Source organism: Capricornis sumatraensis, chromosome 8 (genome assembly GCF_032405125.1).
Source record: "Capricornis sumatraensis isolate serow.1 chromosome 8, serow.2, whole genome shotgun sequence".
Classification (NCBI taxonomy): domain Eukaryota; kingdom Metazoa; phylum Chordata; class Mammalia; order Artiodactyla; family Bovidae; genus Capricornis; species Capricornis sumatraensis.
Window position 1 is genome coordinate 11,973,565 of NC_091076.1, and position 14,941 is coordinate 11,988,505.

At 44.5% G+C, this 14,941-nt stretch overlaps 1 protein-coding gene across 1 annotated transcript; it reads left to right on the forward strand.

Annotated features, from left to right (window-relative positions):
- Nucleotides 1-1,371: 1,371 nt before the first annotated feature.
- LOC138082668 (pregnancy-associated glycoprotein 1-like) lies at nucleotides 1,372-10,284 on the forward strand. Its single transcript, XM_068975893.1, has 9 exons — nucleotides 1,372-1,472; nucleotides 2,549-2,699; nucleotides 3,678-3,795; nucleotides 3,895-4,013; nucleotides 5,207-5,400; nucleotides 6,320-6,436; nucleotides 8,109-8,250; nucleotides 8,338-8,436; nucleotides 10,135-10,284. The coding sequence occupies exons 1-9, from the start codon at nucleotides 1,372-1,374 to the stop codon at nucleotides 10,282-10,284; spliced, it is 1,191 nt and encodes a 396-aa protein (XP_068831994.1).
- Nucleotides 10,285-14,941: the final 4,657 nt, after the last annotated feature.

The following is a 14,941-nucleotide window of genomic DNA, read 5'->3' on the forward strand; positions in this document are numbered from 1 at the left end:
TATATGTAGCTAGTCAACTTGATGCGATTAGATTTATTAGTCTTTGTTCTCAATTTGTTTAGTTCAATTCAGTCCTTCAGTTGTGTCCGTCTCTTTGCAATGCCATAGACTGCATCATGCCAGGCTTCCCTATCCATCACTAACTCCCAGAGCTTGCTCAAGCTCATGTCCATCAACTTGGTGATGCCATCTAACCATCTCATCCTTTGTCTTCTACTTCTCCTCCTGCATTCAATCTTTCCTAATATCACGATATTTTCCAATGAGTCAGCATGTTCAGTATGCATTCAGTCCCTTTTTAAATCAACCAACATGAATTAAATTCCTCTCTGTCCCTACTGCACTCCCAACTCTAGGCCAGAGACAAAAAATTGCAGAGACTGAAGGCTGATGCCAGCACATCGCTGTGGATATTTTGTTCCCACTTTTTTTTTTTTTGGGGGGGGTGCAGAATTAGTTGCTAACATTAAAATCAGTAGATTGTACATAAATATCCAAACTTCCGATTCTCTTGAAAACATGGCCAACTAGCCTGCTTTTCAGCATGGGTGAAGTGGAGAAAAGGCTGCTCCCAGTGGTAAGGCCTGTGCTGCCCAGATTCCAACATGGCCACCTAGTCTTAGTATCATATCTCCTGCCTTCTGGGGCCATGAGTTTGTGAGAACTAGACTTCTAGCTCTCTTAAGATAAAGACTACTTTTGTCTTGATCAACTTTGACTCTGAAGCCTTTAACCCAGAACCTAGCACACAGTTCTTCCTTGTACAGTTGTTCAATGATATAAAATATCTTGTGGATGCATGTGATATATCTTCCAATACTGAAACCATACAATTGAAGTAATATTCTTCCCTAAATCTTTGATGCAGCCTGTCTCCATAGGTGCCCCTGATGTCTGCCATTAGACCCGCTCCCTGAAGCCAGTTATATGTCCCTGGGCTGTGCCTGAAGTCTTCACTTTGCCATTTGACGACTTCTCCTCCTAGCAATCTCCTCTCCAATGAAGACAGCAGTGCATATCTCATGAAGTGGCTAGGAAGATGACATGAATCCATGAATGTCAAGCCCAGCCCCTAGTATCCATTTGCATGATGTTCTTAGTAGTTTTTTCTCCATGTAGGCAAGGTTCTCTGTCTTCACAGAGTCCAGAGTCCATGCAGATCAGTTTGATTTTCCAGCCAAGCTTCAAGGAAGAGATTACAGTTCAATTCTCTGTATTCTGAGAAGCTTCAAAGGCTACTTGCCAAGGACACTGATGAAAGTAAAGATTTTATCGAGAGCTTTATGTTTTTTTCAGATCTTTTATTTGCCTAAAGGGGAAAACTCGGGTAGGTCAGAGCATATATAATTAGGGGCTCCTGGTCACCACTACATGTTAAGAACCCAAAGTTCCCTGAGTACCTTGATCCAGGAAAGAAGCATGAAGTGGCTTGTGCTCCTCGGGCTGGTGGCCTTCTCAGAGTGCATAGTCAAGTAAGTATGGGGACTGTAAGCCACATCATATCCCTTTCTCGGATTTTTCTTTTCATCTGATTATTCTTCCACCCATTAGGTTTAGAAGGGAATGGGATATTTCCCTAAGAGTATTAAAGCTCCACTCTTACTTATTGATAAGTAACTTGCTATAGGAACTGTGGATCCCAAGGTCTTGGTTGGGTTGCACAAATCTTGGGGTCCAGTCATGTCATGACCTATTGAAAATGCCACTCCTTGCAACAGTTCAGTGCATAGTCTATGCAGATGTCTATGTGATCCTGTGGAACAGCACTTTTCTTACATTTTATTCCACATGTCCTCTTTTTTCCCTGTCTACTTCAGTGTGTATATGCCTATGTCTGCATCTCTGTGTCACTGTCATTTATTTCTACATTAATTTGGAAGTCACTGGGAGTGTATTTCTCTTTGTGTTGTTTGCTTTTAATTGTTCATTTGACTCTTACTTCCTTCTCAAGCCTTTGAATTTCCCTTACTCATTCCCTATATCTTGGACTCTTCTTTCAACTCTCTCTTCTCTTTCAACTTGGAGAAAGTTACACTGTTTTATATACACTGTTTTATATCTGATGAGCAGTGTGACCACAGCCAACACAGAAACCTGTTGCATTTCAAATTGCTCCCTTGTAAAAGAGGAAAATAGTCCCCCTTCTATCTCATTACTTGAGGTTCTATGAGAAGGAATGCATGAGATGGCAACAGCAATGCAAACGGCTGTCATTGTTGATACATCCTATTTATCAGGTACCTTATATCCATCACTTCACTTATTCCCAAGATATTCTATTTGGAGGGTTTGTATGGTTGCATTCCACTATTTTAGTGAAGGGGAGACTGAGAAACCAAATGGTCATATAGCTTACCCAAGATTTCAGAACAGATCCTGTATTCAAATCTACGTCTTTGCCATGGTATAGGCATAAAATTCTGATAATAATGTGCCTAATAAAAATGATTATTAAATACACAGGGCCATTACAATGACAGTTATACCTTAACACTGACAGCTAATTGTAACATCTTCTTTGGTTTCTTTGTCAAATGCTCGGTGAAAGAATACCTCTAAGGAGAGTGAAGACCATGAGAAAAACCCTCAGTGGAAAACACATGCCGAACAATTTCCTGAAGGAGCATGCTTACAGACTGTCCCAGATTTCTTTTCGTGGCTCAAATCTAACTATTCACCCGCGGAGAAACATCAAGGATGTGAGTATTTTGGGAAGACGGTGCTCCACAGCTCCCCCTGGTGCTCTAGTCTAGCACTGGGGCTCATCTGGAGGTACCAGGTTGAATATTGGGGTTGGAGTTCCTGCAGGAGGCAGAGACACTGGAAAACAGGGACCCCACCCAGAGGAGAAGGCACTCTCATCCTCAACTGTTTGTCTTTGTGACTGGGCCTGGGAATTACCAGGTGGCAGGTAAATATCCATTTCTGTGTCAAAGATGTGTCATTAATTTGAGGGCGATTGTTCCTTCTGAACTAAGTGAGACCCTCAGTTACAGAAAAAGAGTGAACCATCACTGATCAAAAGGTAGAACCAACTGCAAAGCAATTGTGAATCCCCAGGTAGAGGAAATTAGTTTTCACAGATGCAAGAAAGACAGCAGTAAAAAGTTACTGAACCTGTATTCCTCGTATGGCCATAAGAATCACTGTGGTTACTGTTTTCAGATTAGACAAAGGGCTTATTTTGTCTTCAAGAATGCCCACGCAAGCCTGAGAGATAGGCAAAGAGTAAATACATGTCAAATGAAAGGGTCACCTATGTGGTATTAATTGGATGTGGTCTGAGTTTGGAGGGAGTGGCTGGGGTTGAACAAGAAAGACCTCCTGGAGAAGGGGCTGCTAAGGCTGGGATTGAAGAGACTACAGAGCTTCTCAAATGAAGGCACCAGGACTTCCTTGTGTGCCCAGTGGTCCTGGAGGCACAGTGGTTATGCTTCTGGGGTTCCCATGAAGGAGGTAACACTTCAACACTTCCTGGTCATAGAGTCAATATCCTGCATACAATATAGCACAGGAAAATATATATCAAATGCAGATACCTCTGTGACCAAAGTCTGTGAGCTGCACCGTGGTTAGAAGGTGATCTCAAGAGATATGTGACACCCAAAGGGAGGCAGCAGTGTGGGAACAGAGGGCAGCCAGTTCTGCACTAACCCCCTCCCTCCTTCTTCCTGTAGGTGGTCTACATGGGTAGCATTACCATTGGAACACCGCCTCAGGAATTCCAGGTTATCTTTGACACAGGGTCATCAGACTTGTGGGTGCCCTCTGACATTTGCGCCATTCCACCCTGTTGTGAGTACAGACACCCCATACCTGGACCATCCTTCACTTGCCCTGCCACCCTGTTTTCCACCCTTGGCACCTGATGACACTCATCTCTTGTGTCTCCAGCTAGACACGGTAGGTTCAGACATCTTCAGTCTTCTACCTTCCGGATTACCAATAAGACCTTCAGCGTCGCCTACGAATCTGGGAGCATGAAAGGAGTTGTTGCTCATGACACAGTTCGGGTAACAGTGTAACATATGCTGAATCAAGGGTGGCTAGGGAGTGACCACTGTTGGCAAAACAGAGGCAAGACCACCTGCCGGGACCCTTCCTAGTCTAACTCCCATAAATATTGGCCATCATATCCACAGGATCATGTCTCTGGGGAGGCAGTGCCCGTGGTAACACATGAGCAAGCAGATTAGCTAATGCACAGAGTGGTTTGAGGTGTGGACTTGCAGCTCCTCTGCCCATGAGTAGTTCAAGGTTCATTTTGTTGGGAGCAAGAAGAGGGGAAAAAACCATCACTTTTATATTCACAGACTGTTTTAGGCACTTTCAGGTGATAACTGGTTTAATCCTGCAACATCCCCACACAGCAGTTACTCTGATTAGCTCATGAGACATATGAGGAAACTGAGGTGCAGACGGCAAGGGCCTTGCTGAGGGCACACATGTGATAAAAGGTGGAGTTCGGCTGGCTTTTCAGGACTGAAGTTGCTGTGGGGTGTTTGGGGACAGGATAAAACTGATCTGGGGACCCTGGGGGCAGTCAAGGGCTTCTGGTATCCAGAGTGGGAAACTGGGGACCTGAGAAGTCAAGGGGCCTGATGAATGAGTTCTCACTCTAGAGAACCATTGAGAGTCTAATAAACATATGGCCTACTTCCCCCCAAATTCTTGCGTAGTTTCCCTCTCTCCCTTTCTCTCTCATACACACTCACAGAAATATACACATATCCCTAAAAGTGATTTCCCCAGGCAGTAATTTCATAGAACCCTGCAAGCGAGATTGTGTTTTTGGCTTTTGTCTTCCTGGACAGATGCAGAATCCACAGTACATTACAGAGAATGCATCCATTCTTGTCATTAGGTCACAGTGCTGCCAAAGAGAAAGCTATCTTGCTCTCGATTGTTTTGTCCATAAGGTGGCACCAATGGGACCTGGCCTGACCCCTGTAGCTCCACCTGTAGAGAAGCCACGAGGCCAATTTGACTCACTCAGTTGGTATTTTTCAGAGGGGCAGATGTTATAAAATTCACAGCCTCTCTCAAATGGAACCCAAATTCCCCTCCTGGTTTTATCTAACCTTCTGTCGGCCACTGAAGACAGATCCCGGCCTCAATTCTCTGAGGATCTAATGGCAATGCCTCCCAGCCCAGTCCTAGCCCCACTTCATGTATCTGTATGTGGGAACACTCTTCTTTCCCACAGATTGGGGACCTTGTAAGCACTGACCAGCCGTTTGGTCTAAGCATGGCGGAATACGGGTTTGAGGATGTAACTTTTGATGGTGTTTTGGGCTTGAACTACCCCGACGTATCCTTCTCTGGAGCCATCCCTATCTTCGACAAACTGAAGAATGAAGGTGCCATTTCTGAGCTTGTTTTTGCCTTCTACTTGAGCAAGTAAGTCTGAGATGGACAATCTCTTTCTCCAAATTATCTGTAAGATGCTTTCAGTTGCACAAATATTTATACAACACTTGAATAAGAAGTATCTGAGAGATAATATAACCCAGGATAATTCTGTACCCAGGACCCAACCAGGATTCACTCTTGGCTTTTAGAAATAAAAGTTTATTGGAAGCCTACTCTCCTGGGCTCGCTACCAGTATCTTGGTCTAGTGGAATGAGTGAGGAGGAAGGCTAATGGAAGGCAGCAAGAAACAAGTTGAAGGAAAAGGTATTAGGATTTGTTATGATTTTGATCAGGAAGGAAGGAGAAGGATGATGGATATCTTTTCTTCCTCATTAGCATTTCACTGGGAGCCCAGGACCAGCTACCCTATTTGTAGGACCCAGTGAGAAACGAAAGTGTGGGACACAAAAGTGTGGGACCTGTTGTTCAAGAAATATCAGGAACTTCATGAAAGGGAGAGCAGAAGTGGGGTCCCTTTTGACTTTGGAGCCTTTTTGACATTAGAGGTCACATGCCATTGGAACCAATCTGGGTGACTTGAACCCACACCCTGAGAACTCCCAGGCATTGATTTTCCTGAAAAATGACAAGGTGGACAAGGGGAAAGCCAAAACGCTTCAGCACCCTATCCTCTGAGGGTGTCTGAGCACTCAGGTCACTGGAGGTCCAGGGCGCCTTCAGAAGACATATTGGGTGGAGCTCTGCCAATGATTCAGCTTCTAACCTCCTCTGTGCCACTCATTAGCCAATAAGAGACCTCAGTCTGGATCTCAATCTCTCCTAGACTCGATTTCTGCATCTGCACACGGGGACCTTATTAGGGCCTTGATGGGTTGACAAGCGTAGCTCTCAGAAAGTGTTGTTGTCACTGTCCTCTAAGAATCCCCCCATCACTTCTCTCTACAGAGACAAGCAGGAGGGCAGTGTGGTGATGTTTGGTGGAGTGGACCACCGCTACTACAAGGGAGAGCTCAACTGGGTACCATTGATCCAAGCGGGTGACTGGATTGTACACATGGACCGGTAAGCCTCTCCCTCTGAGGGTCAGCCCAAGTGATGCTCCCGCTAATGGACATAGGCAGACACACACAAGTGCATTCTCAGACACACAGTCACACAGACATGTATACCACCCACAATGATACAGACAGACACACACACACATATGGAAACACACAAGCAGACACATATAAACATACACAGCAACACATAAAAACATGCATAGCTAGTCAGAGACACACAAGCACAGACAGAGACACATATAAACACAGATAAAAACAAACACACAAGCACATAGATACACAAACAACCCATGGGTTCTTAATCCCCAGGCCTTCTGAGCATGGCTCTGACCAGTGTCCTAAAAGGCACCAGAGAGTTCTTTGTAGCTGGGAGAATGCTGCACCCACTGCCCTTTGAGGTGGGGAGCATGGTTAGAGGACTCCACAGTGTGGTGAACAGAGGATCAGGGAGAATTTCTCCAGCCTGAACAGAGTTATGATAAGATGACCGACTGCTCAGGGCTACCTAGGATATAGGAAGTTCTCAGTACAGATAAATGTCATTTTAAAAACAGGGACAGTCCAGAGAAAATGGGGAAAACTGCTCTTATTAGGGAGCAGCTACCCAGCAGTGAAGAGAGGTCGGCTTCAGTCTCAAGACATGAAAGCAACTAAAAAAAAGACACACCAAGTTCTTGGGCACACAGTGAGACAGGGGCTTTACAGAGAATCAAGAAGGTGGGACACAGCAGTGACCTGAGGACAAGAGGCATAATTGATAGGATTCTGTGTCATACCCTCAGACAAAAGCTGACCTGTCCTTTGGAGTTTCTGTGGGCTAGTCATGTATTTCCTGGCCAGGGTCTCAGGGTCTGAGCTGGTTGTAGGAGCAGGGCTGGGAGATACCCTCTCCCAAAGGAGCCCCTCTCTTCCCCTAGTATGAGAATCTGCTGCCCCTGCGAATCTCCATCTTTACTCTGTGTGTGACCCATTATTTGTTCCCCACCAGATACAGCTCTCTGGAGGTTTCTTATTGTTTTCTAAGTTTTCATTCACTCATTGAACAGACAAGCATTGGGCATCCACTGTGTGCCAGGCACTTTAGGGAGGCAAGGAGAATAAAACTCACCCTCACACCTAAGAAGGCAGATGTACATGAAGTGACTCACCCACATAGTGAATTGTGACTTTGGAACATGCTAGACATGAGGAGGAGAAGGCAATGGCAACCCACTCCATTACTCTTGCATGGAAAATCCCAGGGACGGCGGAGCCTTGTGGGCTGCCATATGAGGTCGCACAGAGTTGGACACGACTGAAGTGAGTTAGCAGCAGTAGCAGCAGCAGACATGAGGAAGGGTCTACAGAGAGTGACCAAGACAGGCGACTGATAAACACCGGGGGAAAGTCTTCCCAAAAACAATACAGTAAAGCTGGAATCTGGAAGATGAAAAGAAATTTGCTAGTCAAAGGGGAATGGGGTCTTCTAGGAAGGAAGACCAGCTTCTGTCAAGGTACAAAAGATCCTGGTGTATTCAAGTACTGCATTCGAGGATGTCAAGAAAGGTGCTGTGTCGAGAGCAAAGGAAAAGAGGCCTAGAGACAAAGGGCTGTTTAGGAGATAGTTGGGAAGGGGACAACTCTGGGGACACTCAGAGTGACCTTGATGCCAGCTTTCTTCTTTTGTCTCTCAGCATCTCCATGAGAAGAAAGGTTATTGCTTGTTCTGGTGGCTGCGAGGCCGTTGTTGACACCGGGGTATCAATGATCAAAGGCCCAGGAATACTGGTCGATAACATACAGAAGCTCATCGGCACCAGGCGACGAGGTTCCAAGGTGAAGGGTCATGCCCCAGGGTCACTCCTAGTCTCCACACATAACAAGGATCACCATGGCCAACCTCTCACCTTCTCTCTCTAACAGCACTACGTTTCATGTTCTGTGGTCAATACCCTGCCCCCTATTATCTTCACTATCAATGGTGTCAACTACCAAGTGCTAGCTCGAGCCTACATCCTCAAGGTGAGGGGACGATACTGAGGGTTGGTTCTCAAACTGGAGCTTGCAGGAACCCTTGGGCTGGTGCTGGGAGGAGGGCGCCCTCTGGAGGCCATGTCACACCACTGCAGATGCTGCTGAGCCCTGTGGCTGGGCCAGTGTCTCCCACAAAACCAATCACTTGAGAGTAAAGGGCCATGTGGGACAGTGATCTTCCTGAAAGAAATGTGGAGAGGCCATACCATATGGCATGGTGGGAGTCAGGGAGAAGGGAACACTAAGGTTCTCAGTGCTCAAAGAATTTCAATTGAATTTGAACCCATAGGTGCATGAACATGGAATTCAGCACTAGCAGTCCCTGAATAGGCCATGTGACAAGGAGAATGGCGGAGACAGTCCCAGTGTGATGTCCCAGCATAAGTTAGCAGTCTCCCTTCCTTTCTTACAGTTTTCCTGGTTTGGATGATAAATTACATGGTCAGCCTAGTTCTCAGCTGCATCTTTCCCATGCTCCAGCCAGGTGCCTCCTTTGTGAGTTGGGGTACCCGACCCCTCTGTGGGGAGGTTGGATGCTAATATGAATAAAGGGTTGCTAATATGAATAAAGGGTGCACAGTGACTGCTCAGCCCTGGCAGTGGGTGGAGGCTTCATGTCAGATCCCAGCGGGAGTTCAGAGCAGGCTGATGGGCTCAAAGAAGGCTCTGAGGAAAAGAGGGAATTTCAGGAATTCTAAAACCACAAACTCATTGAGTCTTATGGAGAGTTGCTTGGTTCTAGGCAAAACTGCATGGGATTCCATGCAAATGTCATGTCAAGGTGGTCTGCACTGGGGCACTGGGGACTTACTAGGGGTGATGAGGGCTACAGACTGAGCAGTGGGGATGGGGAACCAGAGTACATTACCCAACCAAGCCTGGAGTGGCCAAAGAGTGACTGGGCTGAAGGAGGCTTAACAGCGTTCCTGAGTTAAGTCTTCAAGAAAGTGTTGTGGGCACTGCTCTAATATGGATAACCAACAATGAGTTACTGTGCATCACAGGGAACTCCGCTTAGTTATATGACAGCCTGGATGGAAGGGGTGTCTTTGGGACCAGGATACTTGGATACATACGATTAGGTCTCTTTACTGTCCACCTGAAATTCAGATTATTTTTAATCAGCTATACTCGAATACAAAATAAAGTTTTTTAATAAAGTATGGATTGTGGGGTTGCTGGAGGAGAACCAGTATTCTCTGCAGAGAAAACAAGGAGCAGGAGTCAGAAGGAAAGAAACAGGGAGTGAGGAGAGCTATGGACACACTTATTCTTTTTGAAAAAATTATATTGAAGTGTGGCTAATCTTCATTGTTGCATTAAGTTCTGCTGCAAGCAATGTGACTCAGTTATACACATAAAAATATATATTTTCTTATCCTTTTTCATGTGATTTATCACTTTATATTGAATATAGTTCCTTATGCTCTACAGTAGGACTTTGTTGTTTTTCATTCCCGTTTCCCCACTCCTAGTCCACCCTCCCCCACACCCTTCCTCACGGCAACCTCATGTCTTGGCCCTCTTTGGTTTTGGATGAACTCTCATATCCCCTGCTGCTGAGAAAACCCCTTGGTACTTACCAAAAGAGGGAAATAAGACAAAGAATTGTGCTGGGTCTGGATATTGGGGGGGAGTCACCAGTAAGGGCTCATGCTGACTGGTGTGTGTCTCTGACTCCCCTAGGATTCTAGAGGCTACTGCTACACAATCTTTGAAGAGATCACTGTGAGTCCATCTACAGAGACCTGGATCCTGGGTAACATCTTCCTGAGGCTGTATTTCTCGGTCTTTGATCGAGCAAATGACAGGATTGGCCTGGCAAGGGCAGTGTAAATGCTTGGGGTGGTTCAGGAATCAGTAAGGCCGCTCCTAATACACACTCACTCACACTTTGGGCACTGCTGCCCAGGATGCTGGTGAACTGTGTTTGGTGGCCTGCATACCCTATTCTCAGTAAAGAATAAAGTATTTCACTCTTAATGGTGCTGGAACAAATGGTTGCCTCTGTTTGTGTCTAGGAGTGAAGGATCTAGAACCAGGTCTGAATCAAACTTGAGAGTTGCCCTACTCCAACTGGCTTCAAGGAAAAGTGAGACTCATTGAAATGATTCTGGGAATCCAGGACACAAGACTCAGAGCAAATACAGAGATCTCAGTGACTGGACCCAAGAAATCAGAAGTCATCAGTTCTCTCTTTCTCTCCCTTGGTCTTTCCCTTCCCTCTTCTTTGATGGTCTTAGCCTGACAACTTTCTTCCTTAAGGCTTCTACACCTAGTGAGGAAGTCCAAGCTACCTGCCCTAGGGTATTATATCCTGAAGGCATCTCCTAGTAAGGAAAGAAGCTTGGAGCCATTAGAGTTCAAGGGTGTTCCCTGAATGATTCACCCCAGTTCACCTGTACAGCCCTAGATCAGCCAACCTGGCAGGGCCATGGAGTCCTATGATTGGCTTTACATGGTCACTGGCCCTGACTCAGCAGCACACATGATTGCCAATTTCCTCCAGAACTATATGACTGAAGCTGGGGAGAGGCAGCCCCAAGGATAGTGACTAGGGGATGGTCTAGGCCATGGAAGAGTTTGTGATGACCCAGCAACTCCACAATCTCCTCATTCAGAGAAACTATAAAGGGTAATAAAATAGACTCTGTTCGTCCCTTCTCAGATGGACCTTTGTTAGCAAAGTAATGTCTCTGCTTTTCAGTATGCTATCTAGGTTGGTCATAACCTTCCTTCCAAGGAGTAAGCATCTTTTAATTTTATGGCTGCAATCACTGCCTGCAGTGATTTTGCAGCCCCCCAAAATAAAATCTGACACTGTTTCTGCTGTCTCCCCAACTATTTCCCAAGAAATGATGGGATCAGATGTCATGATCTTAGTTTTCTGAATGTTGAGCTTTAAGCCAACTTTTTCACTCTCCTCAAACTAACCAGTAATTACTTCTTTATGTGCTCTCCACAGTCTGGATCCCTCAGGGTTGTTCACAGAGTTACACAGAGAAGAGAAGAGGGAAGATGGAGTTAGAGGTGACCAGGAGGAGAAGAGGGGGAATCAAAAGTCGAGGGAGCAAGCTAGCCAGTTATTACTTCCCTATGTGCTCTCCACAGTCTGGATCCCTCAGAGATGTTCACAGGGTTACACAGAGAAGAGAGAGGAAGGAAGGAAACAGAGGTGGCTAGGGGAATAAAGGGGGAAATCAAGAGGAGAGAGAAACATCCAGCCAGTAACCAGTTCCCTAAGTGCTCTCCACAGTCCAGAACAAGCAAAGAGATTCACAGAGTTGGGTAGAGAAGAGAAGGGGGAGGGAGGAGATAGAGGCGACCTGGTGGAGAAAAAGGAGATCCAAAGGGGGCGAGAGCAATCAGGCCAGTGATCCCACTCCCAAGTAAAAATCGTAACTGAAGATTCGGTTTTTAAAGGTAAAAAATTGCAAAAAAATAACAAAAAGCAAAAACTAAAAATCTAGAGTAGAAGTTGGATTCTCAAAAATACAATATTAAAGGAAAAAAAGTCACAAAAATTATATATATATGTGTGTGTGTGTATATATATGTGTGTGTGTGTATATATATATGTGTGTGTGTATATATGTGTATATATATGTGTGTGTGTGTGTATATATATATATATATATACATAATTTGGCTGTAAGAAATAGGGTCTTTTTTTCAAAGTAATAGTAGGTTATAAAAATGAAAATTAAAGGAGCAGTAGAGGACTTAAAAATAAAAAAAAAATAAATAATGAAAATAGTAAAAATATATCTAGGATTTTCTCTGGTGTTGTGGACAGTGTGGGATCAGTTCACTTTTAGATAGTTCCTTGATCCAACTTATACTTCTCAAGATCTATTGGCCACTTCCAATGTAGTCAGTGCTAACATCAGGGTTTTAGTCTATTGCACCTGTTACTTCCAGGGCAGTTCCCTGTTTTAGCTTCTTCTGTTTGCTGGTCTCGTCAGTGTCTAATTTCCAGCCTTACCCAAGGTGGTGGTGGTGGACAATTTTTTAGGCTCACTTGTTCAGTTGTGCTGTCGGGAGGGAGGGACACTGCCAACAGATAACACTGGTGTGTGCTCACAGTAATTTGGCCACACTGAGTTTGAGCCCACTCATGACGTGTATGCTTTCCCTGTCTACACTGCTCAGGCTCTAGGTTGCTCTGCTGGGAACTGTCTGAGGTGGGCCCTCTGTTGCATGCACTTCCCAGGTCTAAGCTACTGAGGTTCAGGTACTCAGGTACTCCACAAAGGTGCAGACTCAGTTGGGCCTGAGTTTTGTGCCCTTCCCAGGTCCGAGCTGCTCTGGTGACCATATGTTTGGTCAGTGTGGTCGCTGCAACAAATTGCCTCTCCCGTTCCTGCCGCTAGGTTTTCTGGGTGTACAACCAGCACAACTTCTCAGGCGGATATTGACCATCCAGAATCCCAAGAAATCTTGGTTAGCAATGATGTCTGCTTTCAGTTTGGCAGATGATGCCTCTCTGGGGCCGCAATTGCCCCCTTCTGGCTCTGGCTGCCCTCTCTCCGCTGTCTCTGTCAGGGGATGGGCCTGTCCGCAGCTAGATAGCTCTGCTCAGTCCTTTGTTCTGTGAGCAGGCCTGTCGGTGTCTTAATTTAGGGCTTTTCACCCGGGTAGCTATCCCAGCGTCTGGTTTGCTATCTCAAGTTAGTTCCCTCAGATTACCCTTGGGGCATTCAGACCTGGTCCTTAGTCTAAGCAATGCAGCCCGCACCTCCCTGCCCAGCCCCCTCTTGTTAGGGGCAGATGCAGGCCTCTGTACTGCTTCTCTGCTGGGAGTTACCATTGGACATGTAATCTGTGGGTTTAGTTTTTTTATTTCTTTTTCCTCCCACTTATGTTGCCCTCTGAGGTTTCAAGGCTCACCACAGCCTCACCAGTGAGAGTGTTTCCTGGTGTTTGGAAACTTCTGTCTTTTTTAAGACTCCCTTCCCAGAATGGATCTCCATCTCTACCTCTTTTGCCTCTCTTTTTATCTTTTACATTTTTTCCTACCTCCTTTTGAAGACAATGGGCTGCTTTTCTGGGTGCCTGATGTACTCTGCCTGCATTCAGAAGTTGTTTTGTGGCATTTACTCAGCGTTCAAATGTTCATTTGATGAATTTGTTGGGGAGAAATTGGTCCCCCTGTCGTATTACTCTGCCACCTTAGGACCGCCCCCCAAATTACTCAGAATTACCATGAGATCAACAGGGCCCTGAAGACAATATTGCCTTGCTAGTGGGAAATAGTAAACCTGTTCTAAAGGCTGGTTTCATCTCAGCTTAAAAAATTTTACAGCAAGCTTTCAAAAAATAGAGTTGTTTCCAAGAAATTAACAGTGTTTGCAAACAGTGAGAGGAACAATTTATAAAAATTAAAAAAATATCCAGCATCCAAAGATAAAGTGACTATATCCACCATTCAATTTAAAATTTACATACAAATTGTGAAAGTATTTGTCCTAGTTTCATCTCAACTTTGTAAGGTAATTATCCTCTGATTAAGACAAATAAATAAATTTATAAAGAAAAAAATCCAGATGTGTAAAGAAGCAAGAAAATATCCATAATGAGGGAAAATTCAATTAGTAAAAACACAAGTAAAATATATATTACATAATTAGCAGGGAAGGACATTAAAATGCTTACTACATAAATAATCCTTATATTCATGAAGCTGAAGAATATTGACTATGTTAAATAGAGACATGTAAAATAGAAATGCAAAGACTGTGGGAAAAAATTAATTGTGCATCAGAGAGCTTTGAAGTAACTTTAAGAATGCTAAATATATATGTAAATGGAATCCCACAGGAAGTGAAAGACAGGAGAATAGAGCAAAGAACTGCAGAATTACTGGCTGAAAAATTTCCGGGAATGATGAAAGCTTTAAACCCATTAACACAGAAGCTCAATTAATTCAAGGACAAGAAATAAGACAACTATTCAAAGGCACATCATGATTCATGGTTTAAGACAACCAACCAAAGAAATATAACCATAAGGAAAAACACAGTAGAACAAAAGATGGGGATGGCAGTAGATGAGGCAAATGAAACAATGTTAGCCAGAGGACACTGGCACCACATCAAGATGCTGAGAGAAAGATAATTGCCTCAGAATTCTATACCCAAGAAAAATACATATCAAAAACAAGATAAAATACTTTCTCAGACATACAAGAAAAAGACTGCATCACCACCAACAGACCAATGTAATAAGTTTTTAAAAAAGGACTCAAGCCAGAAGGAATTTAAAACCAAGTGAAAACCTGGATCTACAGGGGGGAATGAACAGTACACAAAATGATAACCATATAGTATGCATTAAAAGGTAAATATAGGGACTTCCTTGGCAGTCCAGTGATCAAGGATCTGCTTTGCAATGCAAAGCATTTGCAAATGGCAAAGTTTTGTTCCTTTGCCAGAGAACTAAGATCCCACATGCCACTGAGCAACTAAGCCTGCATGTCTCAAATAGAGTTTAC

Coding starts and splice junctions, on each gene's coding strand:
- LOC138082668 (XM_068975893.1), top strand. CDS start 1,372: ATGTTAAGAACCCAAAGTTCCCTGAGTACCTTGATCCAGGAAAGAAGC. Junction 3,796..3,894: donor TTGCGCCATTCCACCCTGTT/GTGAGTACAGAC, acceptor TTGTGTCTCCAG/CTAGACACGGTAGGTTCAGA. Junction 6,437..8,108: donor TGGATTGTACACATGGACCG/GTAAGCCTCTCC, acceptor TTTGTCTCTCAG/CATCTCCATGAGAAGAAAGG.